Source organism: Hemiscyllium ocellatum, chromosome 13 (genome assembly GCF_020745735.1).
Source record: "Hemiscyllium ocellatum isolate sHemOce1 chromosome 13, sHemOce1.pat.X.cur, whole genome shotgun sequence".
NCBI lineage: Eukaryota > Metazoa > Chordata > Chondrichthyes > Orectolobiformes > Hemiscylliidae > Hemiscyllium > Hemiscyllium ocellatum.
Window position 1 is genome coordinate 3670995 of NC_083413.1, and position 23435 is coordinate 3694429.

Below are 23435 nucleotides of genomic sequence, written 5' to 3' on the forward strand. Positions count from 1 at the left end.
CCTCACCTTTTAGACATGCTCAAAAAAGCATCCGCTACCAACTATTTTCTTTGAAACTGTGTGTTCTCTGCCCAATAAACGTTTGCAAACACCTCTCTGAAGTGTTTACCTCCAGATCAAAAGATGGCATGGAAAATATTAGGCCTGCATGTGAGAATGCTGTCGCCAGGAAACCCAGAAGGAATTGAAAGAAATGGGAAAACAAGCTGTTGTAGCTACTACCTGCAACAGAATACAGCAGGTTCAGTTCAAAATAATGTCTTTACTAGCTCTCGACTCGATTATTGTAATTCACTCCTGCCTGGCCTCTGTAATCTTGAGGTCATTCAAAACTCTTCTGTGTATTAACTGGCACCAAATTCCATTCACCTATCACCCAATGCTGTGGACCTGTATCAGCTACTAGTTAAGCAACACCTCTATTTTAAACCTCCATCCTTGCAAATCCCCCTATGGTTGGACTTCTCCCTATCTCTGTAACATTGTTCATCCACATCACCCTCCAAGATACTTGAACTCCTCTAACTCCAGCCTCTTGTGTATCCCTCCCAGTCATAATTATACCTCTACTTGTTTTTGGTTGCCTAGGCTGCATATGCTGGAATTCCATCCCTGTGCTGCTTGGTTCACTTACTGGCAATATTTAATCGATAATTTCCACCCTAATCTGATAGATGAATGTTAAAGGTTCTGTGTCAAAGTGATAATTGCTTATATTATGACCCTGTCCCCTGTTAGTTCCAGACTTCAGTCCAAGATGTCATAAAAACTAAAACATACTGTTTAAGCCTGCACAGCAAGCTGGTTTCATTTATTGAGCAGCAAATGTTCTCTGGAAAACATGCACAGTGAAGACCAATTTGATGTACTCCTCTAAGTTTACACTGAATTCATGAAATAATTTCCTTTCTTTGAGTTTAAATGTACACATAAATAAGTAGTCAGCTGTGTTGGTGGACAATGCAGATTCAGTTCATTTCTTTTTCTAATTCATTCACAGGATGAGGGCATGATTAGCTGAGCCAGCATTTATTGCCGATTCCAGAGGACTGTTAAGCGTCAACCTCATTGCTGTGGATCAGGAGTCATATATAGGCCAGACCAGGAAAGCATGGCAGCTTCTGTCCTAAACAACATTAGTAAATCAGATGAATTTTTCCAACAATCAGCAGTGGCTTACCAGTCATTGTTTAATTCTTAATTCCAAATTTTTTATTGATTTCAACTTTCACCATCTGCTGTGGCAGGATTCAAACTTACATTTCCAGAACATTGCCTGGATCTCTGGATTAACAGTCCAATGATAATACCACAATGCTGTCGCCGCCACATACTGATTAGAAAGTGGAACGTAGATGTCCCTGAAAGGAACTCATGAAATAGTAAATGATCAATAGGGGGTGCAGTGGCCTAATGGTATTATCGTAAGATCATTAATTCAGAGGCCCAGCTAATGTTCTGGAGACTTTGGTTCAAATCCCTTCATGGTACAAAGCAGTATTTTAATTCCAGATTATTACTGGATTCAGAGTTTAAGGAAACATTGCCAATTGTTGGGGGGAAAAAAACTATCTGGTTCACTAAAGTCCTTTAGGAAAGGAATCTGCTGGCCCTTACCTGATCTGGCCTACATATGTCTGCAGACCCACAGCAACGTGGTTGACTCTTAACTGCTTCCTAGGCAATTCGAAATGGACAGTAAATGTTTAGCCAGCAACACCTACATCCCATGAATGAATAAAGATAACATCTGAAGTCTATTTCCAGATACCTACAGAACTCAAATACGTGCTCCACACACCAGACGTTTGCTGAATAGAGCTGCCAGGAGTCACAAAATTAAATCCATTTCTCAATAGGCCACAGACCAATCCAAATCATGACAGACTAGTGCACCAGCCTTAATGAAGTTAATTTGCATATTTGTAAAACCTTTAATCCTCCGTGATGTACCAAAATCCCAGAGACTACATAGCTATTTTAACCTTCCCTTCACATTGTACATATATTTGGAATAGTTCACAAAGTGCTTTCTGATAGATAAGGGAATTGTGTTTTGAGGATTGATAGGAAAGTAGCATTGATACCACAAACAAATCAATCTGATCTTATTGAATGGTGAGACAGACATGAGCAGTATATTCCTGATGATGGACTTTTGCCCGAAACGTCGGATGCTGCCTGAACTGCTGTGCTCTTCCAGCACTACTAATCCAGAATCTGGTTTCCAGCATCTGCAGTCATTGTTTTTACCTTGAGCAGCTAAATGGCCTACTCCTGCCCTTAAATCCCATGTTCCTACAAACTACCTCAATGCAATCCTTTAAGTGTCTCATGCCTAATTCTTTAATGCCTTCACAAAGTCATGTAATTGTTCATTGAAAACGTTTGTTTTTTAAAACATAATTTCAAAACACCGCGGCTTTACCCCTGACTGAAGCATATATAGCCAATCACATTTATTGATTCATTCAGAAATTCAAGTGCCAGGGATTAGGGGCAGTACTGAACAACTAGAAGGCATAGGTTTAGGGTGAGAGGGGAAAGATATAAAAGAGACCTAAGGGGCAACTTTTTCACACAGAGGGTGGTACGTGTATGGAATGAGCTGCCAGAGGATGTGGTGAAGGCTGGTACAATTGCAACATTTAAGAGGCATTTGGATGAGTATACGAATAGGAAGGGTTTAGAGGGATATGGGCCAGGTGCTGGCAGGTGGGACTAGATTGGGTTGGGATATCTGGTCAGCATGGACAGGTTGGACCCTATGACTATGACTCTATATTGGCAGACAGGAAGCAAAGAGTAGGAAGAAACAGGTCTTTTTCCAAGTGGCAGCCAGTGTTGAGTGGGATACTACGGGTAATAGTGCTTGGTAATTATTTAGATGCGGGAGTGAAACGTCTTATGTCTGGATTTGCAGACGATACAAAGCTGGGTGAGCTGATTCATTGTGAGGAGGATGCAGAGATATTATAATGTGATTTAGACAAGTTGAGTGAGTGGGCAGATGCATAGCAGGTGAGGTGAAATGTGGATAAATGAGAGGTGAACCTACTTTGGTAGCAAACACAGGAAAGCAGATTATTATCTGAATGGTGATAGTTTGAGAAAGTGGGAGGTGCAATGAGACCTGGATGTCCTTGCACACCAGTCACTAAAAGTAAGCATTCAGGTGCAGCAGGCTGTGAACAAGGCAAGTGCTATGTTGGCCATTGTATTGAGAGGATTTGAGTAAAAAATGTCTTACTGCAGTTATGTAGGGCCTTGCTGAGACCACACCCAAACTATTATGTGCAGTTTTGGTCCCCTTATCTGGCTACGGAGGGAATGTAGCAGAGGTTGACCAGATTGAGTCCTGTGATGACAGGACTTGCAAATGAAGAACAAGTCGATCAATTAGGCCTGAAGTTTAGAGGGAGAGCCTTATTGAAACCTATAAAATTCTAATGGGACTGAACAAGGTAAATGCAGGAAGGATGTTCCCAATGAGCAGGGAGTCCAGAATCAGAGGCCACAGTCTAAGAATGAGGGATAGGCCATTTAGGACTGCAATGAAGAGAAATCTCTTTCGCCGGAGAATGGTGAAGCTGTGGAGTTCTCTCCAGCAGTGAACAATGAGGTCAAAATATTAACTTTTTTTTAAACAAGGGGTTAGATAAAGTTATTGGGCCACTTGATTTGGATGATCAGCCATGATCATATCGAATGGTGGAGCAGGCTCACAGGGCTGAATGGCCTACTGCTGCTGCTATTTTCTAAGTTTCTATGTTCCTTTGGATATTAAATCTAGTGCACATATTGTACATTCACTGTACCTTTAACAGCAAAGTACATTTGATGTATATGTCCAAGAGTTCATAGAACCTTTATAACTTTCTTAAATTGATGTAAAGCATTAATGTCTATTTGGTATCTTGTTCTAAATTGGATGAAGGATGACAACCTTCTACCTTGCTTGCTTCTGAGGTGTAACTAGTTGTACACAGAATCTGCCTTAATTGGATTACTTTATATCCCTCACATCTATCCACCTTAAATGTTATACATTGATTCTTTTTATTGAGATGCAAGTTGATATAGCTGTTAAGTTACGTACTTTTTTTAAAAAGGCACTGTGAATGAATGCATAATCTGCACTTTTAAATATTAATTGCATTGGTCACATGAAATTAGAGATCTGCATCCTGTGAATACGTATGTGCAAAATTGCTGAAAATAAAGTGCAAAGTTAAATCCTAAAACTAGTACACTTGGCATGTTTAACAGGATGCCATTTTCTGCATTTTATTATTCAGGTCTGTAAACAGATTTGGCTGGGATTGTACGATGAAAGATCATCTATTTATCCAGATTTCAGAGATCCTCAGAAAGTCAAAGATTTCCTGCAGGAAAAATACGAGAAGAAGAGATGGTAAATGTTAAATCTCTGGTTGTTCATGTGGCCTGGTTAAATGTTGAAATGTGCTAGTCAGTCCCCTGTGATATTCAACGTAGTTGCACAAATTAAGCTCCTCTGCTGTCAGATTTTGGCTCAAAATCTATAAGTAGAACATGAAATGATTGTGAACCTTATGTCATTGCCACAAGGCAGTGAGCTTTTTGTTAATCATTCTGGGAAGCAAATCAGGATGAATAACATGAAAGTTGATGTATCATACTGAGAGGAAATAAGTGGAATGTGAGGTACATGTATTATTACATGGGCGATCTAGCACTGAAAGCACTATGCAAGGGAGCAAGAAGTACATAGGAAGACGTTTTGGAGAAAGAGGAAATTTAAAATAGTGTCCTTCAGAGCATAGGAAGTCCTTGGGAATGGAGAAGCATGGTGAGTTTGGCATTTGGAAGGGAAGGAGGAAAGAGAGCTAAGAGGCACAATATCTGATATCATGTAGTAGCCCAGCTATGGACATGCTGTGAAATAATGTTATTCTATCCAGGGACAATTCCATGAGGGTCCCCAAATAATGGAAGCTTTGTTCATGGAGTGTTAACTTTCCAATACTGTTGGCATGTAGGAAATAATCTGACCTGGTCTGTGAAATGTGCAATGGCGGTGCTCTTAGGAGTCCTGCACCTATTATGACTAAAATATAAATATTATTTTTTCAATACTTCAAAAGCACAAAGGTTCTAACCTAGAATCCTTTAACTTTAGGACACCCAAAACAGATGACCAAAAGTACCTTGGCTTTCAGCACATCTCCACAGGTACCACTTTGTCATAATCCCAGTTTAATTACTGTAATAGGTTTGACAGAGGCTCAATTAAAAATCTTAAATAGGAATAACAGAAGTGATCATCATTGTTATGCAAAAGCATTTATTAGTTAACATTCTTTCTCTTTATCTGCTGGTCTTTTATACATTTTCAAAAGTGAAATACAAACCTTTAGGATTACATTTCACAGAGATTGGCACATTGGAAGTTGAGGGAAGAATTAGAGGGAGGAAACAAAATGTGCAGTTAGATTATCCAGAATAGTCCTTACCTTTTTGGGTGGGCTTGTTGCTTTTGCACCCATGCCAGCTGAATACAGGTGACAAATGATCTTGGATATCAAAGGAACCAAAATAATTTCTTTGGTCATTTGCTGATTTATATGATAAATTTTCCAAAACTATTTTAGGATGTGGGTGTAGGTTTGCTCGCTGAGCTGCAAGGTTCATTTCCAGACATTTCGTTACTCTACTAGGTACCATCTTCAGTGGGCCTCAGGCAAAGCAATGCTGAAACTTCCCGCTTTCTATTTATATGTTTGGGTTGGTGATGTTATTTCCTGTGGTGAAGTCACTTCCTGTTCCTTTTCTCAGGTGGTAATAGATGGGATCTAACTTGATATGTTTGTTGATAGAGTTCCGGTTGGAATGCCATGCTTCTAGGAATTCTCATGCGTGTCTTTGTTTGGCTTGTCCTAGGATGGAAGTGTTGTCCCAGTCGAAGTGGTGTCCTTCCTCATCCGTATGTGAGGATACTAGTGAGAGAGGGTCATGTCTTTTTGTGGCTAGTTGGAGTTCATGTATCCTGATGGCTGGATTTCTGCCTGTTTGTCTAATGTAGTGTTTGTTACAGTCCTTGCATGGTATTTTGTAAATGACATCAGTTTTGCTTGTTGTCTGTATAGGGTCTTTCAATTTCATTAGCTGCTGTTTTAGTGTGTTGGTGGGTTTGTGGGCTATCATGATGCCAAGGGGTCTGAGTAGTCTGGCAGTTATTTCCAAGATGTCTTTGATGTAGGGGGGAGTGGCTAGGGTTTCTGGATGTGTTTCATCTGCTTGTTTGGGTTTGTCGCTGAGAAATCAGCAGACTGTGTTTATTGGGTACCCATTCTTTTTAAATACACGGTGTAGGTGATTTCCCTCTGCTCTGTGTAGCTCCTCTGTGCTGCAGTGTGTGTTGGCTCGTTGAAGTAATGTTCTGATCCAGCTTCGTTTGTGGGTGTTGGGATGATTGCTTCTGTAATTCAGTATTTGGTCCATATGTGTTGTTTTTCTGTAGACGCTGGTTTGAAGTTCCTCATTGGCTGTTCGCTTTACTGTGACGTCTAGGAATGGCAGTTTGTTGTTGTTTTCCTCCTCTTTAGTGAATTTTATGCCAGTAATGGTATTATTGACTCTGTGACTCTGCTGTCTCAGTGCCAGGGGTCCAGGTTTGATTCCGGTAACACACTCTGGAGTTTGCACATTGGAGTTTCAGAGATAGGGTCTGGATGGATTGCTGTTTGGAGGGTCAGTGCAGACTCAAAGGGCCAAATGTTCTCTTTCCACACTACAGGGATCGTATGATTCTAGAATATCAGAAGTAAGTAAGACCATAAGACATAGGAGTGGAAGCACGAGCATTCTGCCCCTTGAGTCCACTCTGCCATTCAGTCATGGCTGATGGACATTTCAACGCCATTTACCCGCACTCAACCCATAGCCCTTAATTCCTTGTGAGATCAAGAATTTATCAATCTCTGCTTTGAAGACATTTAATGTCCCAGCCTCCACTGCGTTCCGTGGTAATGAATTCCACAGGCCCATCACTTTCTGGCTGAAGAAGTGTCTCCCCATTTCCGTTTTAAAGTAAATGGTAAGACTTAAGAAAAAGGCTTTCCTGAAGAAGGGCTCATGCCCGAAACGTCGAATCTCCTGTTCCTTGGATGCTGCCTGACCTGCTGCGCTTTTCCAGCAACACATTTTCAGCCAAGACTTAAATGTAGGCCATAGAGGCTCAGTACAGAACACCCATGTACAATTTCATCTCCTATTGTAAAGTTCATACTCCTCTGTCAGTAAAGGTTGGTCAGCTGCTTGTCTCTTTTAAAAAATTATTAAACATTTCAACAAAAGTTTTCTCTAGGTGACAATTTGTTCCATGAATTAATAACTCTTGAATCTTGTTGGAAGATCCTAAATAAATGCTGCCAGTCATTCCTCTTTCGTACACTCTCTCTGGAATCCTGATTATATACCCAAAATAAAGCACTGTTTACTGGACTCTGAGGAATACCAAATTAAAATTTCTTCCCCTCTTGATGTGAAGAATGAGGATTGCACAAAGCATGAAACAAATCTGGCATTGGTACTTTTTATTAAAGAAGCAGGAGTAGGCTATTTAACCCATGAAGCCTACTCTGCCATTATCACGATAACGGCTGATCTTAGCACCAGACAGCCAATCTCTCCCCACACGCCTTGACACCTTTTCTTTTTCCCCTAAATAATCAGTAACTTGGTATCCACAACTTTGTGGGATAAAATTCTACAGGTTCACCACCTTTGGAGTGAAGGTATTTGTCCTCATCTCAATCTGAAATGACCCACTACTTACCCTCAGACTATATCGCGTTGTTTCGGACTACTCAGGCCACAGACTGACATGAGTCATTCATGTGGAATCATCCCAGACAACACCCTCACCATCCTTTGATCTGTCCTCTCTCTCTGTCAGGACAGATTTTGCAGAACAGGCAGAATAATGATATGCAGTTGAGAGGGAGCTCTCCTGGGGGTCCATAACTTTGACTTTCGACCCCATGAAGTTTTATGGCATTGGATCAAACATGGGCATGAAAACATGGGCACGAAGGAAAATGGTTGTTAGAATTCAGTCATCTCAGCTCCAGGACATCTCTGAAGGTGTTCCTCAGGGCAGTGTCCTAGGCCCAACCACCTTCCCAAGGCTAACTAGGGATGGGCAGAAAGTAGTGGCCCAGCAGCAATTACAGCATTTGAAAGACATTTGGAAAGGTACATGGATAGGAAAGATTTAGAGGGATATAGGCCAAACATAGGAAAATGGGGCTAGTTCAGTTCAGGAAACCTGGTCACCGTGGACAAAGGGCCTGTTCCCATGCTGACTGTCAATGCCCACATCCCATGAACACAATTTTTTTTAAAAAGGGAGAGATAATTAAAAGAAACAAAAACAAATACACATGTTAAACATGAACAGAACTAATACTTTGCGTACCATGCAGTACTGCTGTTTTATTGAAATCATTGTAACAACCCAACAGTTCAATTAGAATATTGTTATTTCCCCTGTAACAGGACAGCAGAGGGAAATGTCATTATCCAAACCTATTGGTACCTAAGTCAGCAACCTTTCACAGTATCTCTTTCTTGCCTCTTTGTTATGGTTACATCTACTGATACTTAAAAATACAACCTTACCTTCATGCCATTCAGAATATCATGTAATAAATTGAAAACACGGCTAATTAGAGTTTTTTGGTACGTCTGCAAGTTTATTAACAGTTTGCGCAATATGCTAGTTGTATAGCTGGAATCTTAACTGGACTCTGGGCAAACTAACCATGGCACATGTAGGTGCATCCATTACAGAACTCTAATCCAAAGGTAATTAACACAAATTAGAGAATAAAAGTAGACATTCTTCCCTCGTGTACTGCAGCTATCAAATCCAATGCATTATCCTCTGCTTTTAAAGTAACCCATTCCAAATCACCTAGTCACAGCATTGTTATGGAATAGAGGGAAAATATTTTATCCATAGACTGTGCATATAGGCTCCCTAATGAGTAATCCAGCGTGTCCCATTCTTCCTTTCATCCCTTTAGCATTGGAAGTTTGCTTCTCAACTGTCCATCTAATTTCCTTTTGAAATCACTCATCGCCACTTCCACAATACTCATAGGCAGTATCTTTCAGGTTTTGATAATTTGCTAAATCAAAATAAAATATTCTTCCCCACATTATCCCTTCATTTCTTGCCCGAAACCTTAAAATCTATGTTCCATATTCCTTGCACCATTACCTAATGCAGAACAAATTTTTTTAACCTATCCAGTTTTTTATTATAATCTACATGAACCTCAAAGTCCTTATGTTCCCGTACACTCTAGAATGATGTAATTTGGTCTGTCTTGGTTCTCTCTGAATCTTCTGTCAAGATGCATCATCTCTCATTGTTCTATATTATTCATCTGTCAATTTTCTGCTCGTTTTGCCAGCCTGTTTCCTTTTACAATCAATTGGTATCATCCTCATTGTCTGTTCTACTTCCAAGTTTGGTAATTTTAACATTTTACAACATATTCCATTCTCCAAGTCTGGAAACATGACTATCAACGATCCTCCTATCTGAAAAACAGTGTTTTATCACAACTCACTGTGTTCTGTCCTAGAGCCAATTTAGTTTGCTGAGTTGACATTGTTCAACTATTCTATGAACCTCAAATTTTGTTTGGAACATAAGAACAGGAGCCACTCTGCCATTCAATATGACTGTGATTGATTAGACATCTTAATGTCTTTTACCCATCCTGTCCCCATTATCGTGTATGCCGCTAGTGATCAATCTCAACCTTCAACATCCTGAGCTTCAATTCCTCTTTGTGGTGGAGAGTTCCACATGTTTACAATCCACTGAGTAATACAGTTTCTCCTCACATTAGATCTCAGTGACACTGCCTTTATTTTTAAGTTGTGCCCCAACTTCTACACTCCCCAATCAGTGGAAACATTTTACCTACCTTTTCTATCCCTTTACCTATTTTGTGGATTTCAATTAGGTCACCTCATGTTTCAAAACGCTAGAGAATGCAGGTTCAGTTTTCCAACTCTCTCTTCATAGCTCAGTCCGCCCACCCAGGAACAAGCCTGATGAGTCCTTTGTTGCACTCTTTCTGTAAGCAAAATGTATTTCCTGTGGCAGAAAACTGCACACAATAGTACAGATGCAGACTAACCCAATTCCTATACAATTGAAGCAAGACTTCACTACTCCTGTAGTCAAATCCTTTTGCCGCAAAGGTTAACATTCCACTAGCTTTCCTAATAGCTTGCTGCATCTGTGTGTTAACCTTCAATGACTTATTGACATGGAAGCACAGGTCACTTTGTACAGCTACACTTTCCGATCTCTTGCCATTTAATGCGTATCCTATACGTCAGTATCTCCAACCGAAGTGCAGTTTTCCGTATTATATTCCATTCCAACGTGTTCTTGCCCATTCACTAAGCCTGTCCAAATCCTCCTGACACTGCATTACATCTTCCTTACAGCACACATTTCCATTCAGTTTATATCATTTACAAGTAGAGAGATATTATATTTGGTCCCAAATTTAAAATCATTGATATAGTTAGGACGTAAGTACTGACCCTTGTGGTATCCCACTAGACACAGCCTGCCAACGAAGAATTACCCATTCATTCCTTCTCTCTCTTTTCTGTATGTCAGCCAGTCATTAATACATTACCTCCTATCACGCATGGCTCTGTGGGGAAGGTGTGTCTCACAAACTTTATCAAGTTTTTTAAGGAAATGACGAAGATGATTGAGGGCAGGGCAGTAGATGTTGTCTAGATTAGATTGGTGCTGAAAAAGATCAGCAGGTCAGGCAGTATCCGAGGAGCAGGAAAGTCGACAAAAGCCCTTCATCAGGAAGCTTCATCAGGCTTTTGACCGAAATGTCACTTTTCCTGCTGCTCGGATGCTGCCTGACTTGCTATGCTTTTCCAGCAGCACTCTAATCTAGACTCTGATATCCAGCATTTGCAGTCCTCACTTCTTTTGTCTAGAAGATGTTGTCTGGATGGATTTCAGCAAATGGCAGAACCCTTAGTAGCGTCAACATACAGAATGATCTAGGTGTATAGGTCCACTGTTCCCTGAAAGTGGTAACACAAGTGGATAGGGTTGGTCAGGAAGGCATATATAGCATGCTTGCCTTTAGTTGGTGCATTAAGTATAAAAATTGGCAAGTTGTGTTGTAGCTGTATAGAACTTTAATGTGAAGGTGCTGGTGTCGGACTGGGTGGAGAAGGTTAGAAGTCACTCAACACCAGGATATAGTCCAACAGGTTTATTTGAAATCACAAGCTTTCAGAGTGCTGCTCCTTCATCAGGTGAAGCGAAGGAAAGCATACAAGTATAGAATCTATAGGCAGAAAGAGCAAAAGATGATACAAGTGATATGAGTGTGGTGTCGAATAATAAGTCTCTGTGGGTGATCAAAAGTGTCAAACAGTGTGAGTAAAGTGTCAACAGCTAAATAGTAAATGAAGGGGATGAGCTATAACACAACACCTTGCTAACTTGCTTTGATCTCTCTCTACCTTAATTAGTTTGTACTCTTTCTTTCTTTCTACACATTGATCTCTCAACCTATAAATTCTATGCCTGTATGTTTTTCTTCACTTCACCTGGTGAAGGAGCAGCACTCTGAAAGCTTGTGATTTCCAATAAACCTGTTGGATTGTAACCTGGTGTTGCGTGACTTCTGATCACATAGAACTTTAGTTGGGCAACAAAGAGCATAAAACATTACAGCACAGTACAGGCCCTTCAGCCTTCAATGTTGCGCCAACCTGTGAAACCAATCTAAAGCCCATTCAACCTACACTATTCCATTATCATCCATATGTTTATCCAATAACCATTTAAATGCCCTTAATGTTGGTGAGTCCATTTACTGTTGCAGGCAGGACATTCCGTACCCTCACTGCTCTCTGAGTAAAGACCCTACATGTGACAGCTGTCCTATATATATATCACCCCTCAGTTTAAAGCTAGGCCCCTCATGCTAGCCATCACCATCTGAGGAAAAAAAGCTCTCACTGTCCACCCTCTGATCATCTTGTAAGCCTCTATTAAGTCACCTCTTAACTCTCTCTCTAATGAAAGCAGCCTCAAGTACCTCAGCCTTACCTAATAAGAACTTTCCTTCAAACCAGGCAACATCCAGGTAAATCTCTTCTACACCCTCTCCAATGCTTCCACATCCTTCCTATAATGCGACGACCAGAACTGTGCGCAGTACTCCAAGTGCGGCCGCACCAGAGTTTTGTACAACTGCAACATGACCTTATGGCTCCGAAACGCAATCCCTCGACCAATAAAAACTAACACACCGTACGCCATCTTAACAACCCTATCAACCAGGGTGGCAACTTTCAGGGATCTATGTATGTGGACACCAAGATCTCTCTGCTCATCCACACTACCAAGAACCTTATCATTAGCCCTGTATTCCTGTTACTCCTTCCAAAGTGAATAACTTCACACTTTTACTGCATTAAATCCCATTTCTCACCACTCAGCCCAGCTCTGCAGCTCATCTATGTCTCTCTGTAACCTGCAATATCCTTCCGCACTGTCCACAGCTCCACTGATTTTAGTGTCATCCACAAGTTTACTAACCCATCCTACTGCACCCTCAGCCAGGTCATTTATAAAAATGACAAACAGCAGTCGTCCAAAATCAGATCCTTGCAGTACACCACAAGTAACTGAACTTGAGGATGAACATTTCCCATCAACCACCACATTCTGTCGTCTTTCAGCTAGCCAATTTCTGATCCAAACCGCTAATTCACCCTCAATCCCATGCCTCTGTATTTTCTGCAATAGCCTACCATGGGGAACCTTATCCAACACCTTACTGAAATCCATATACACCACATCAAGTGCTTTACCCTCATCCACCTGTTTGGTCACCATCTCAAAGAACTCAATTTGGAATATTGTGTACAGTTCTGGTCACCACACTGCAAGAAGGATGAGGAGGCTTTAGAAAGGGTAGTAGCGGTGTACTTGGATGTTGCCTGATTTGGGGGCGTTCAGCTATGCGGAAAGATTGGTGAAGTTTGGTTTGTTTTCATTTGAATGTCACAGGCTGAGGAACGAGCTGATAGAAGTTTACAAAATTGAGTGGCATGGATAGTCGAAGTCTTTTTCCTCGGGTAGAAATATCAATTACTCGGGACATAGGTTTAAGGTAAAAGGGGGTAAGTTTAAAGGAGATGCAGGAGGTAGGTTTTTTTAACACAGGTTAGTAAGTGCCTGGAATGTGGTGAAGGCGGATCAATAGCAATGTTTTAGAGGCATCCTGACAGATACGTAGATAGGCAGGGAATAGAGGAATATAGACTGCATAGAGGCAGGAGGTGTTTAGTTTAGAAAGGCGTCATGTATTGATGCAGGCTTTGGGTTAAAGGGCCTGTTTCTGTGCTGAACTGTTCTTTTTTCCAATCTGCCTACTCTGAGGGACTTCATCAAACACCTTTTAAAAATGTAAGTTTACTGCCTCCATCAGTTCTCCTTTATCAGTTTTGTTAGTAACATCTTAAAAAAAAAATTCCCAATGTGTTCATCAAACACAACTTACCATTCACCAATCCATGGTGACTATGCCCAATGAAATCATCATCAATCAGGTATTTGGACATCCCGTCTTTTATAATAGATTCCAATGTTTTCCTTAATACAGATTTGTTGTTCCCTGTTTTTTCATCCCTTCTGAAATAGTGGAGTGATATTTGCTATTTTGGGCAATTTTGTAGACCTTTAGTTTTAATCATGTACAATTTTAAACTTTCTTTGTTAGTCATGGTTGACTGACTTTTGGGTTTCATACTAAGTAACATTTGCTGTAAGAGTTCTTTAAAAGAGTAACCATTGTCCATGTAGAATCATGCCTTTTAAAGTATTTTCACAAATACACCTTAACCAGTTGGTGCTTCACATCTTCATAATTTCTGTTACTCCAATTTAAGAACTTTGCTTCAGATTGAACTATCATCATCATCATCATCATCATCATCAATCATCATCATCTCCCCTCAGCATGTGTTCTGGTTAATTCCTCAACATACTACTCTAGGAAACCACCCAAACACACTCCAGAAGCTTGTCCTCCACAGCTGTAGTACGCAATGTACGGGTGCTGATGGCCTTGTGGTATTATTGCTGGACTGTTAATCCCAAGACCCAGGTAATGTACTGAGGATCCAGGTTTGAATCTTGCCGTGGCAGATGATGGAATTTGAATTCAATAAAAGTCTGGAATTAAGACTGTATGATAACCAGGAATCCGTTGTTGATTGTTGGAAAAAACCTATCTGGTTCACCGATGTCCTTTTAGGGAAGGAAACTGCCATCCTTATCTGGTCTGGCCAACATGTGACTCCAGACCCACAGCAATGTGGATGACTCTTGACTGTCCTCTGGACAATTACTGATGGGCAATAAATGCCGGCCTGGCTAGCGATGGCATCATCCCATCAATAAATAAAGAAAAGGTTTACCCATTCTATATATAGATTGAAGTAACCAATGATAACTTGTGGACTTGTTGAGCCAAATGGCCTGTTACCACACTGTAGAGATTCTATGAAAATAGGTAATGAAAATAACTATCTTGCCCACACTACATGCTTGTCTGATCTCCTAATTACTACCATAAACCACACTATCATTACTGTTTAGTGGTCTCTAAATAACACCAGCCAATGTCTGATGTCCCTTGCTGCTGCTTGGTTTTACCCAAACATATTCCACACCGAGTTCTTTTGATCTGAGATCCTTCTTTACTGATGTATTATCCCATCCCTTATAATCAGGGCAGTCTCTTTTTCCTTCATGTCCTGCCTCCATTAACGAGGGAATATTCTTCAATATGCAGTTCCCAGTCCCAATCACATTGCAGTCATGGTGTAATAGTTTCTGTAACAGCAGAAACCCATGACTGTTGTCACCTAATTATGCCTTTACACCGACCTCCTTGTTGCAAATGCTGCATGTGTTCATAGAGTGTCCTTACCTTTGTGGTTTTGATATCATTCTGCTTTTGAATCTCACAGGGTGCCTTGTTTCTCCTGTCATCTAGTCTCCTGGCATCTTTTCAAATTCTTGTTACTAACTTTATTTCCTTGGAATTTCAGTTATCCCTATTTCCTATCCCCCTAACAAGCTAGTTTTAAACCCTCCACATTAAACTCAACAGCAAATCTTCCTGAGAGGATGGTAGTGCCAATCCTGTTTGGGTGTATCCCTTACAGCTTATACAGGTCCCACCAATCCCAGTTCCTCAAATCTGATACTCCTATCCCAGTTCTCCAGGCAATCAATCAATCCTTATGCTCAATAGCATATGGCATTGCAAGTAATCAGTCATTAATCCCTGGGGGGGGATCCTGTGTCTCGCAGATGTGCAACAGTGACTCCAGTTGCTGTTCAAATTCTGAAAGCTGGGGTTCAAGCTTGTGCAGCCAGTGCCTCTACCTGTAAATGTATTTGGCTGGAACACAGAGTATGGCCATTGCTTCACACATACCATAGGAGGTACACTACACTTGACCTTTCTGAGATGACATCCGTTACTCTAAGCGCTATATGTTATCCTTGGATTAAGTATGTGCATACTATGGAAACCTAATGAGCCATTACTCAGATAAAGGGAGAAATATGGGGAGGTGACGACCTGGTAGTATTATCACTGGATTGTTCTGGGGAGCCGGGTTTGAATCCTGCTACAGCAGATGGTAAAATTTAAATTCAATAGAAATCAGGAATTAAAAGTCTAATGATGACAATGAATTCATTGTTGATGGGAAAACCCATCAGGTTCATAGAACATTGAAAAGTACAGCACAGAATAGGCCCTTTGGCCCACGATGTTGTGCTGAGGTTTAGTCTTAATGTAAAATATAGTAACTTAACCTACACACCCCTCAACTCACTGCTATCCATGTGCATGTCCAGCAGTCACTAAAGTGTCCCCAATGACTCTGCTTCCATCACCACTGCTGGCAACGTATTCCGTGCATTCACAACTCTCTATGTAAATAACCTACCTCTGACATCTCCTCTATATCTTTCTCCTAATATCTTATATCTGTGACGACTCGTACCAGTCAATCCTACCCTGGGGAAGAGTCTCTGGCTATTGACTCTATCTATTCCACTCATTATCTTGTATACCTCGATCAGGTCTCCCCTCTTCCTCCTTTTCTCCAGAGAGAAAGGTCCGAGCTTATTCAACCTTTCTTCATAATGCAAGCTCTCCAGTCCAGGCAGCATCCTGGTAAACCTTCTTTGCATCCTCTCCAAAGCCCCTCTATCTTTCTTATTGTAGGGTGACCAGAACTGGACACAATATTCCAAGTGTGGTCTCACCAGAGACTTGTAGAGATGTAGCAAAACTTCGTGGCTTTAAAACTAGATCCCCCTGTCAATGAAAGCCAATACGCCATATGCTTTCTTAACCACCCTATCCATGTAGGTGGCAACTTTGAGGGATCTATATACTTGCACACCCAGATCCCTCTGTTCCTCCACACTGCCAAGAATCATGTCTTTAATCCTATATTCAGCATTCGAGTTCGACCTTCCAAAATGCATCACTTCGCATTTATCCAGGTTGAACTCCATCTACCATTTCTCAGCCCAGCTCTGCATCCTGTCTATGTCATGCTGCAGCCTGCAGTAGCCCTCGATACTATCGACAGCACCTCCAAACTTTGTGTCATCTGCAAATTTATTAACCCACCCCTCAACCTTCTCATCCAAGTCATTTATAAAAATACAAAGAGCAGCGGCCCAAGAACAGAGCCCTGTGGGACCCCACTCAACACTGACCTCCAGGCAGAATACTCCCCATCTGCAACTACACTCTGCCTTCTGTCAGCCAGCCAATTCTGAATCCAGATAGCCAAATCTCCCTGTATCCCATACTTCCTGACTTTATGAATGAGCCTACCATGGGGAACCTTATCAAATGCCTTGCTGAAGTCCATATACACCACATCCACTGCTCGACCTTCGTCAACCTGTCTTGTCACCTCCTCAAAGAACTCAGTAAGATTGTGAGGCTTGACCTGCCCCTCACGAAGCCATGCTGACTGCCTTGCTTTGACTATTTGGCAAATCACACTATGCTTTGCCAAATAGTCATAACAGTGCGATGAGATAAGCGTCACAAGAGTGATCCCAGGGACGGAAGACTTAACATACGAGGAGCATTTGAGGACTCTGGGTCTATACTCTGGAGTTTAGAAGGGTGAGGGGGGGGCAGGTTAGTTGAAAAACTTATAGAATACTGAAAGGTCTGGGTTGAGTGGACATTGGGAAGATGTTTCCATTCGCAAGAGAGACTAGAATCTGAGGGCACAGCCTTGGAGTAAAGGCTTTAGAACAGCCTTTAGAGCAAAGATGAGGAGAAACCTCTACAGAGACTGATGGAATCTATGGAATTCATCGCCACAGAATAATATGGAGGCCAGGTCATTGAGTGTATTTAAGGCAGAGATAGGTTCTTGACTGTTATGGGGATCAAACATTAAGGAGAGAAGGCAGGAGAATGCATTGAGAAACCTATCAGCCATGATTGAATGATGGAGAAGACTCAATTGGCCAAATGGCCTCATTTCTATCCTATGTCTTATGACCCTACAGACACTGTTCTGTTTCTCCTGCTGCTGTAATGAATCTAAATTCAATACAATTATGTATAAATACACTCAATTGCAGCAGGATGCCTTCAATTGATTAACTGGCTAAAAGTTTCATGAACCAAGTTGAAATCAAGCAGTCATTTGAAATAAATTAAAAGTAAAACTCAGTGCACTAAATCTCCTTGCAACCCCATTCTATGCTGGAGAATGTCCTGTACCTGTTATGCTCACACTGCTTGTGTGCACTGATTTGTGAGAGATTTTCTATTCAGGCTCAAACTATTGTGTTTGTGTGAGAGACTTGAGCATACTTTTACTACTGTGATCTATTATCATAGTGGACACTCCACCATCTTATGTACCCACAGCTACCAGCACTGGGTTCCATTAGCATCTTCTGGCATTGCAATCATTCTGAATCAGTCTCAATGGTGAAAGAGGCATAAGTGTTGCATTGGTACATCTCTGATTGACTTAGTGACACTGATGTTCCATTGGTATATTATTGATCTTTCAGTTTAACTCTGTTTTAACCCTATCTTACATGGTTTTGTGGTGCAGCATGATGAATTTTGCACCTTATTTTCCCCCAGGTTTGTGCCAGCTGAACGGGCCTGGGCAGTGGCAGCAGCTCATGCTTCTATATCCGGGTCATCTGCTAGCAGTGCAAGTAGCACGCCTGAAGTAAAACCAGGAAAGTCACTTCTTTATGAAACCACACATTTGAACAAAGGAACACCAACCCAAGTAAGTGAAGAAAAGCTTGTGCTTAAATTGACCCTTATCAGGTTTCTGTAATATCTAAGTTACTGTGAATCTAATTGCAGGTGAATGCAAGCTAATAAAAATTCCTGCCCTAAAACAATGTAAGAGGTCATGAACAGGAGGTCAGAATAAGTATAAAATGGAAAGTTATAAGGACAGGCTTGGAAAACTTGGGGTCATTTTGAGCCCTCTGTTCTGAAGTCACAAGTAATGGTTTTGTTCTGTTTACTCTGCCTGTTGTAAATCCAACAGCATAAATGTCCTTTGCAATAACGCTACAGGGGTCTGCTAGGCAGTTGGCTGAAGTCATCTGTCTCTTTAGCAATTATATATTTGCAGATAAAAGGGAGGTACCCTGCAAAGCAGTCACCCAGTCGGTACTTGATTCTATCTTGAGCCCTGGCCTGTTGTCAAAGAGATCGCATTATAAACAGTAAATTCAGTTAACTAATGTGGAATAAGAATTTGCAAATTCATCTGGAAGGAATATTTGGGAGCTTGGACAGTGAAGCAAGAGAAAATGAAAGGGAGAGTGTTGCATTTCCTCTGCTTGATTGACGTTAACTAACTTTTTGCATCTTTTATTCTGGGCTGGCAGTTTACTGAGCTCTTGTGTTACATGTGAGAGATCGGTAGTATCATCTGCCTGTGAGTGTGGATAGCAGAGAATCCCCGACATGATCTACTGATATAATTGATTGAAGCAGACTGTACAGAAGATGAACCTTAATAATTGAATTTTAATCGTTCAGTAAAACTTGATTGGTCTTGACTATTATCAAGTTTGTTAATTAGCAGCAACCCCACCCCCAACCCTATCAGTGAAGTCAAGAAAGACCACATCAGACCAGCACAAACTGATTGTCAATAACTCACTTTCTTCACCTCCACCTTTTTTTTATAGCTGTGCCTTTTATTATGGTCCCAGGTGATGGTAACAAGTGAGCTCCCAGAATGAAACCTGGCTTCTTAGATATTGTTTGTAATTGGTTAACATAGTGATTCATCACTGAAACATTTTCACATGAGACTGCATAATGTTCTTTGCCAAAAGTTAGAAAGATCTTAACACCAACATCAAAACAAAGTTTCAGTCTACTTCCCAGCATTATCTATTATGGAAACTCAATCTAAGAGAAATATCATTCCTATCTCAGTTTTATAAATCTTTATAGGGAGTTTCAGGTTTACAAACAACCAACTTACAAGTACAACCCCATACAGGGATATAATTTTAAAGACCCAACACATATACTTTTCTTGTATTTAGAAATAGCATAACTGCAAATGACAATACAAATATATTGTCCTGCATTGTGTTCGCAGTGGCACGTTGGCTTAGTGGTTAGCACTGCTTCCTCACAGCGCCAGGAACTCGGGTTCGATTCAAGCCTCGGCTGACAGTCTGCAAGGAGTTTGCACATTCTCACCGTGTCTGCGCGGGTTTCCTCCAGTGCTCCGGTTTCCTCCCACAGTCCAAAGATGTGCTAAATTGCCCATGATATTCAGGGATATGAAGGTTAGGTGCATTAGCGAGGGGTAAGTATAGGATAATAGGGTAGAAGAATGCATCTTCGGGGAGTCAGTGTTGCCTTGTAGGGCCAGTGGTTCCACACTGTAGGGATTCTATGACTTGTGTACAAGTCGACTTTTGAACAGTCTCTAGAACAGAACCCGTTTGCAATTTGGGAACTGTGCTTACTTGGTGCTTTCCTTGGACTGTTCAGACTGCCTTTTTTTAAACAATTTCTTTGAGTGAAACTCTAACAACACTGATGGCCTAAACTTTATCAGTTCTGACTTGAAGTCTTCTATCCAAATACTGCTAGCTTGGAAGCTTCACATTCTAGAAAATATTTCTGCAGAGGTGACTGGTTCTTCTGAACTGAACTGTAAAAACATTTCTCCTACTTGATAAAAAGATAACTGTTCTCTCCTGAACTGAATTCTGAATTCTTCTGAGCCCTGTGTTCTGAAGTTGCAAGTAATGATTTTGTTCTGTTTACTCTGCCTGTTGTAAATCCAACAGCATAAATGTCCGATGCAATAACACCAGAGGGATCTGCAAGGCAGTTGGCTGAAGTTATGTCTCTTTAGCAATGATATATTTGGCTCACTGGGTGACCAGAATAACCTTCTAAAAATTATTTCTCAGAACAAAATTCCTCTGCATCTACCTCAAAATCCAATTTCCACAACCAGTAATAATATGCACATATAATGCACCTTTCATCACAGTTTACCATCTGTCAGCCTCCAGCAAATGCCCAATTGGTATGTTCAGTGCCACCTTTCTCATCACTTGATAGAAATATAGATAAAGCAGAGCTTTTTGATGCACAAGTGAATTAGTAAAATTTATAATTCCATGTTCTTGAAGTCCCCAGCAGTGAGTCGCTCTCAAGGATCTCAACAAGAGAAGAAAGTGGCTCCATTTGATCTTCTTACTGATCTGGGAGGGGATATTTTTGCAACTCCTCAGTCTGCACCCCCTTACTTTACAAATTTCACACATTTTAACAGTCACACAGGTAAGGTGGTATTCGCTGTATTTCTTTGTTCTGTTGCATGTTTATACATACTGATTGAAAGTTTTTTATATACTATTATTTGGACCGAAGATTGCAAAATGTTGGAAGATTAATTTTTTCATCACTTGATATAATTAATGTTAATGCTTAATTGTGTATCGTGATTATTTAAAAGGTTGAAGTAATATATGCAGTTTTGTGAATGATATCTGAAGATAATTTGTGCTAGCACAGTATGAGAGTTGGATCATTTAATTTGAATCTGTTCTTAGAGGCAATACTTGTAAGATCCCAGGTACTTACTAGGAAAGTAAAATCACAAGTTTCAATAACAATAAACTTTAGTTTAGAAAATCAGAATAGTAATAAAATCTGCTATAGGTACAACTTTGGGGGTCAGTTAGCTCAGTTGGCTGGATCGTTGGTTAGTGATGTAAAAAGCATGGATTTAATTTCTGTACTAGCTGAGGTTATCACGAAGTTCCCCAGTCTTCAACTTCTCTTTTCATCTGAGATGTGCCCTTTGATCCTCTAGGATTCTGGCGACTTTACTTAACATTTTGTTTTATTTGTTGCTTTGTTTTGCTACATTTTGGTAAGAAGGACTGTAATGTTTAACTTCTCAACTTTGTTGTCTTTATTTTTCTGCTTTGTGCCAAGATTCTGTATCTAGGTATCTTTTTGCCTAAGATGGCGCCATAAGTGACGATTTGTAAATTTTTCACTGTACTCATATGAGAACGTGTGACAATAAACTTAATTCAATTCAGTTATTTTCAACTTAATGTTTTAACATCTGTGTGTATGTTTCTCACATGTTCCACCAGTCTGTCTCTGTCTCTCACTCTCACTCTCTAGTTTTTAAAAATCCTAAAAAGCCTCCATCAAGTAACCCCTCAGCCTTTTATTGTTGAGGAAAATAAAGTCACGATCTGTTCACACTTTGCTGATTGTTATAATCCATGCCTGTCCAATGGGTGGCCCATGCTGTGGTGCGGTCCTAATGACTTGTTTAATCCACAGCTAAGTGCTTTGACAGGTGCTGTTCCTCCAATCAGAGTTAGTGCCTCTTGTGCTCATTGCTGATGTGTCGGTTGAGTGCTGGGAAGATGTAGAAGAGTTGTGGGGAAAGACCAGGAAGTTGTGTGGAGCAGTAACACTGAGCTGTGTGTGTCAAACTGAGTGAAAGAAAACTTCACAACCACCCATTCTGTTGTTCTAATAATCACCATACCTCCTGGTCCTGTGTAGGTGTCTAGGGTGCTGGGGCTGAGGGATGAGGGTGCATGAGTAGCTGGATGGATGGGACTCATAGAGTGTGACCCACTAAAGGTAAACCAAGGTCAATGTTAGTTAAACTGAGCCCCTTAGCTCCAACTTGGCCCCATCACTCTTCATGTACCCCTTGATGTGAAAAGGTTAGATAAGCCAGTAAAAACTCTTCAATTCTGGTATCATCCTTGGGAATATTTTGAATCTTCACCATATCTCTGTCTTTTTTAGAATACTGTGTACACTATTTTAAAATGATCTAACCTTAAATCTATAAAAGTATTGAACAAAACATCCCTCCTTTCAATTTTGTTCCTTTAAAAATAAATCTTAAGGTTAGGTTTGCTTTCGTATGGCAATTAACTTCTAATGTTTTCTATAACTGTCCTGAGATCACTTTGCTCCTTTATAAGTCAGTTAGTATCTAAGCGCAATGTCACCTCCTTATTTTTTTGGATCAACTGCACCATCTTCCCGCAAAGTAAATTGAAGTTCATTTGCCAATTAAGTACTCATGCTGATAGTTTGTTAATGTCATCTTGTATTCTACATTCTTCCTACACATTGTCCATAAATTTATAAATATATTTATAAATTTATTTATTTATAAATATATCCCTGAGCTTCAGTATCACTCTACCTGCTCTGCATTCCTATGCAAAATTAGTGACTAAATTCCTTATTCGTTGTATGAAGAAACGTAGTTGCAATTCATTCTAGAACTCAGTACTTGATTGTACGATGATAATGCAATGCCTCATTTCTGATGCAAACTGGCTTCATAGGTCCTCGGTTTCTCATCACAAGCCACCCGACTTTTAGGCTGTCATTAGTTTGTGATCGGAGAAGTAGTAAAGCAATTATTTAGTCATGGCTTTGAATAAACTCATTTCAAAGGAACATCTGGCTTTTGGAAAGGATTATAGTATGCAGGGAAGGGGGCTTATTACACATCAGTTTTTAAATAGCTGGCTCTAACAGAATCCTCATTCAATTAGAAGATTGGCTTTTAGGTAATTTTGATGTAGTTATGGAGCACTCAGTCTAAAGTTCAGTAGGCATTCAGTCCATTTCAAAGCCCTTTTAAAAACTATATTTAGAGGGTTGATGGAATTTTTAATACTGAATGAATTCTCTATTAAAAATGCAATCTCCAACTGAGATCTCACTGGTATG

At 40.4% G+C, this 23435-nt stretch overlaps 1 protein-coding gene across 5 annotated transcripts in view; it reads left to right on the top strand.

Moving 5' to 3' along the window:
• Positions 1 to 23435, top strand: part of agfg1a (ArfGAP with FG repeats 1a) — a 94824-nt gene that overhangs the window by 24090 nt on the left and 47299 nt on the right. For all 5 annotated transcript variants that reach the window (XM_060833986.1, XM_060833982.1, XM_060833981.1 and 2 more), the window contains exons 3-5: positions 4299 to 4414; positions 18285 to 18438; positions 20837 to 20987. In XM_060833986.1, coding sequence (XP_060689969.1) covers positions 4299 to 4414; positions 18285 to 18438; positions 20837 to 20987 — 421 coding nt within the window. The remainder of the gene's footprint in view (positions 1 to 4298; positions 4415 to 18284; positions 18439 to 20836; positions 20988 to 23435) is intronic.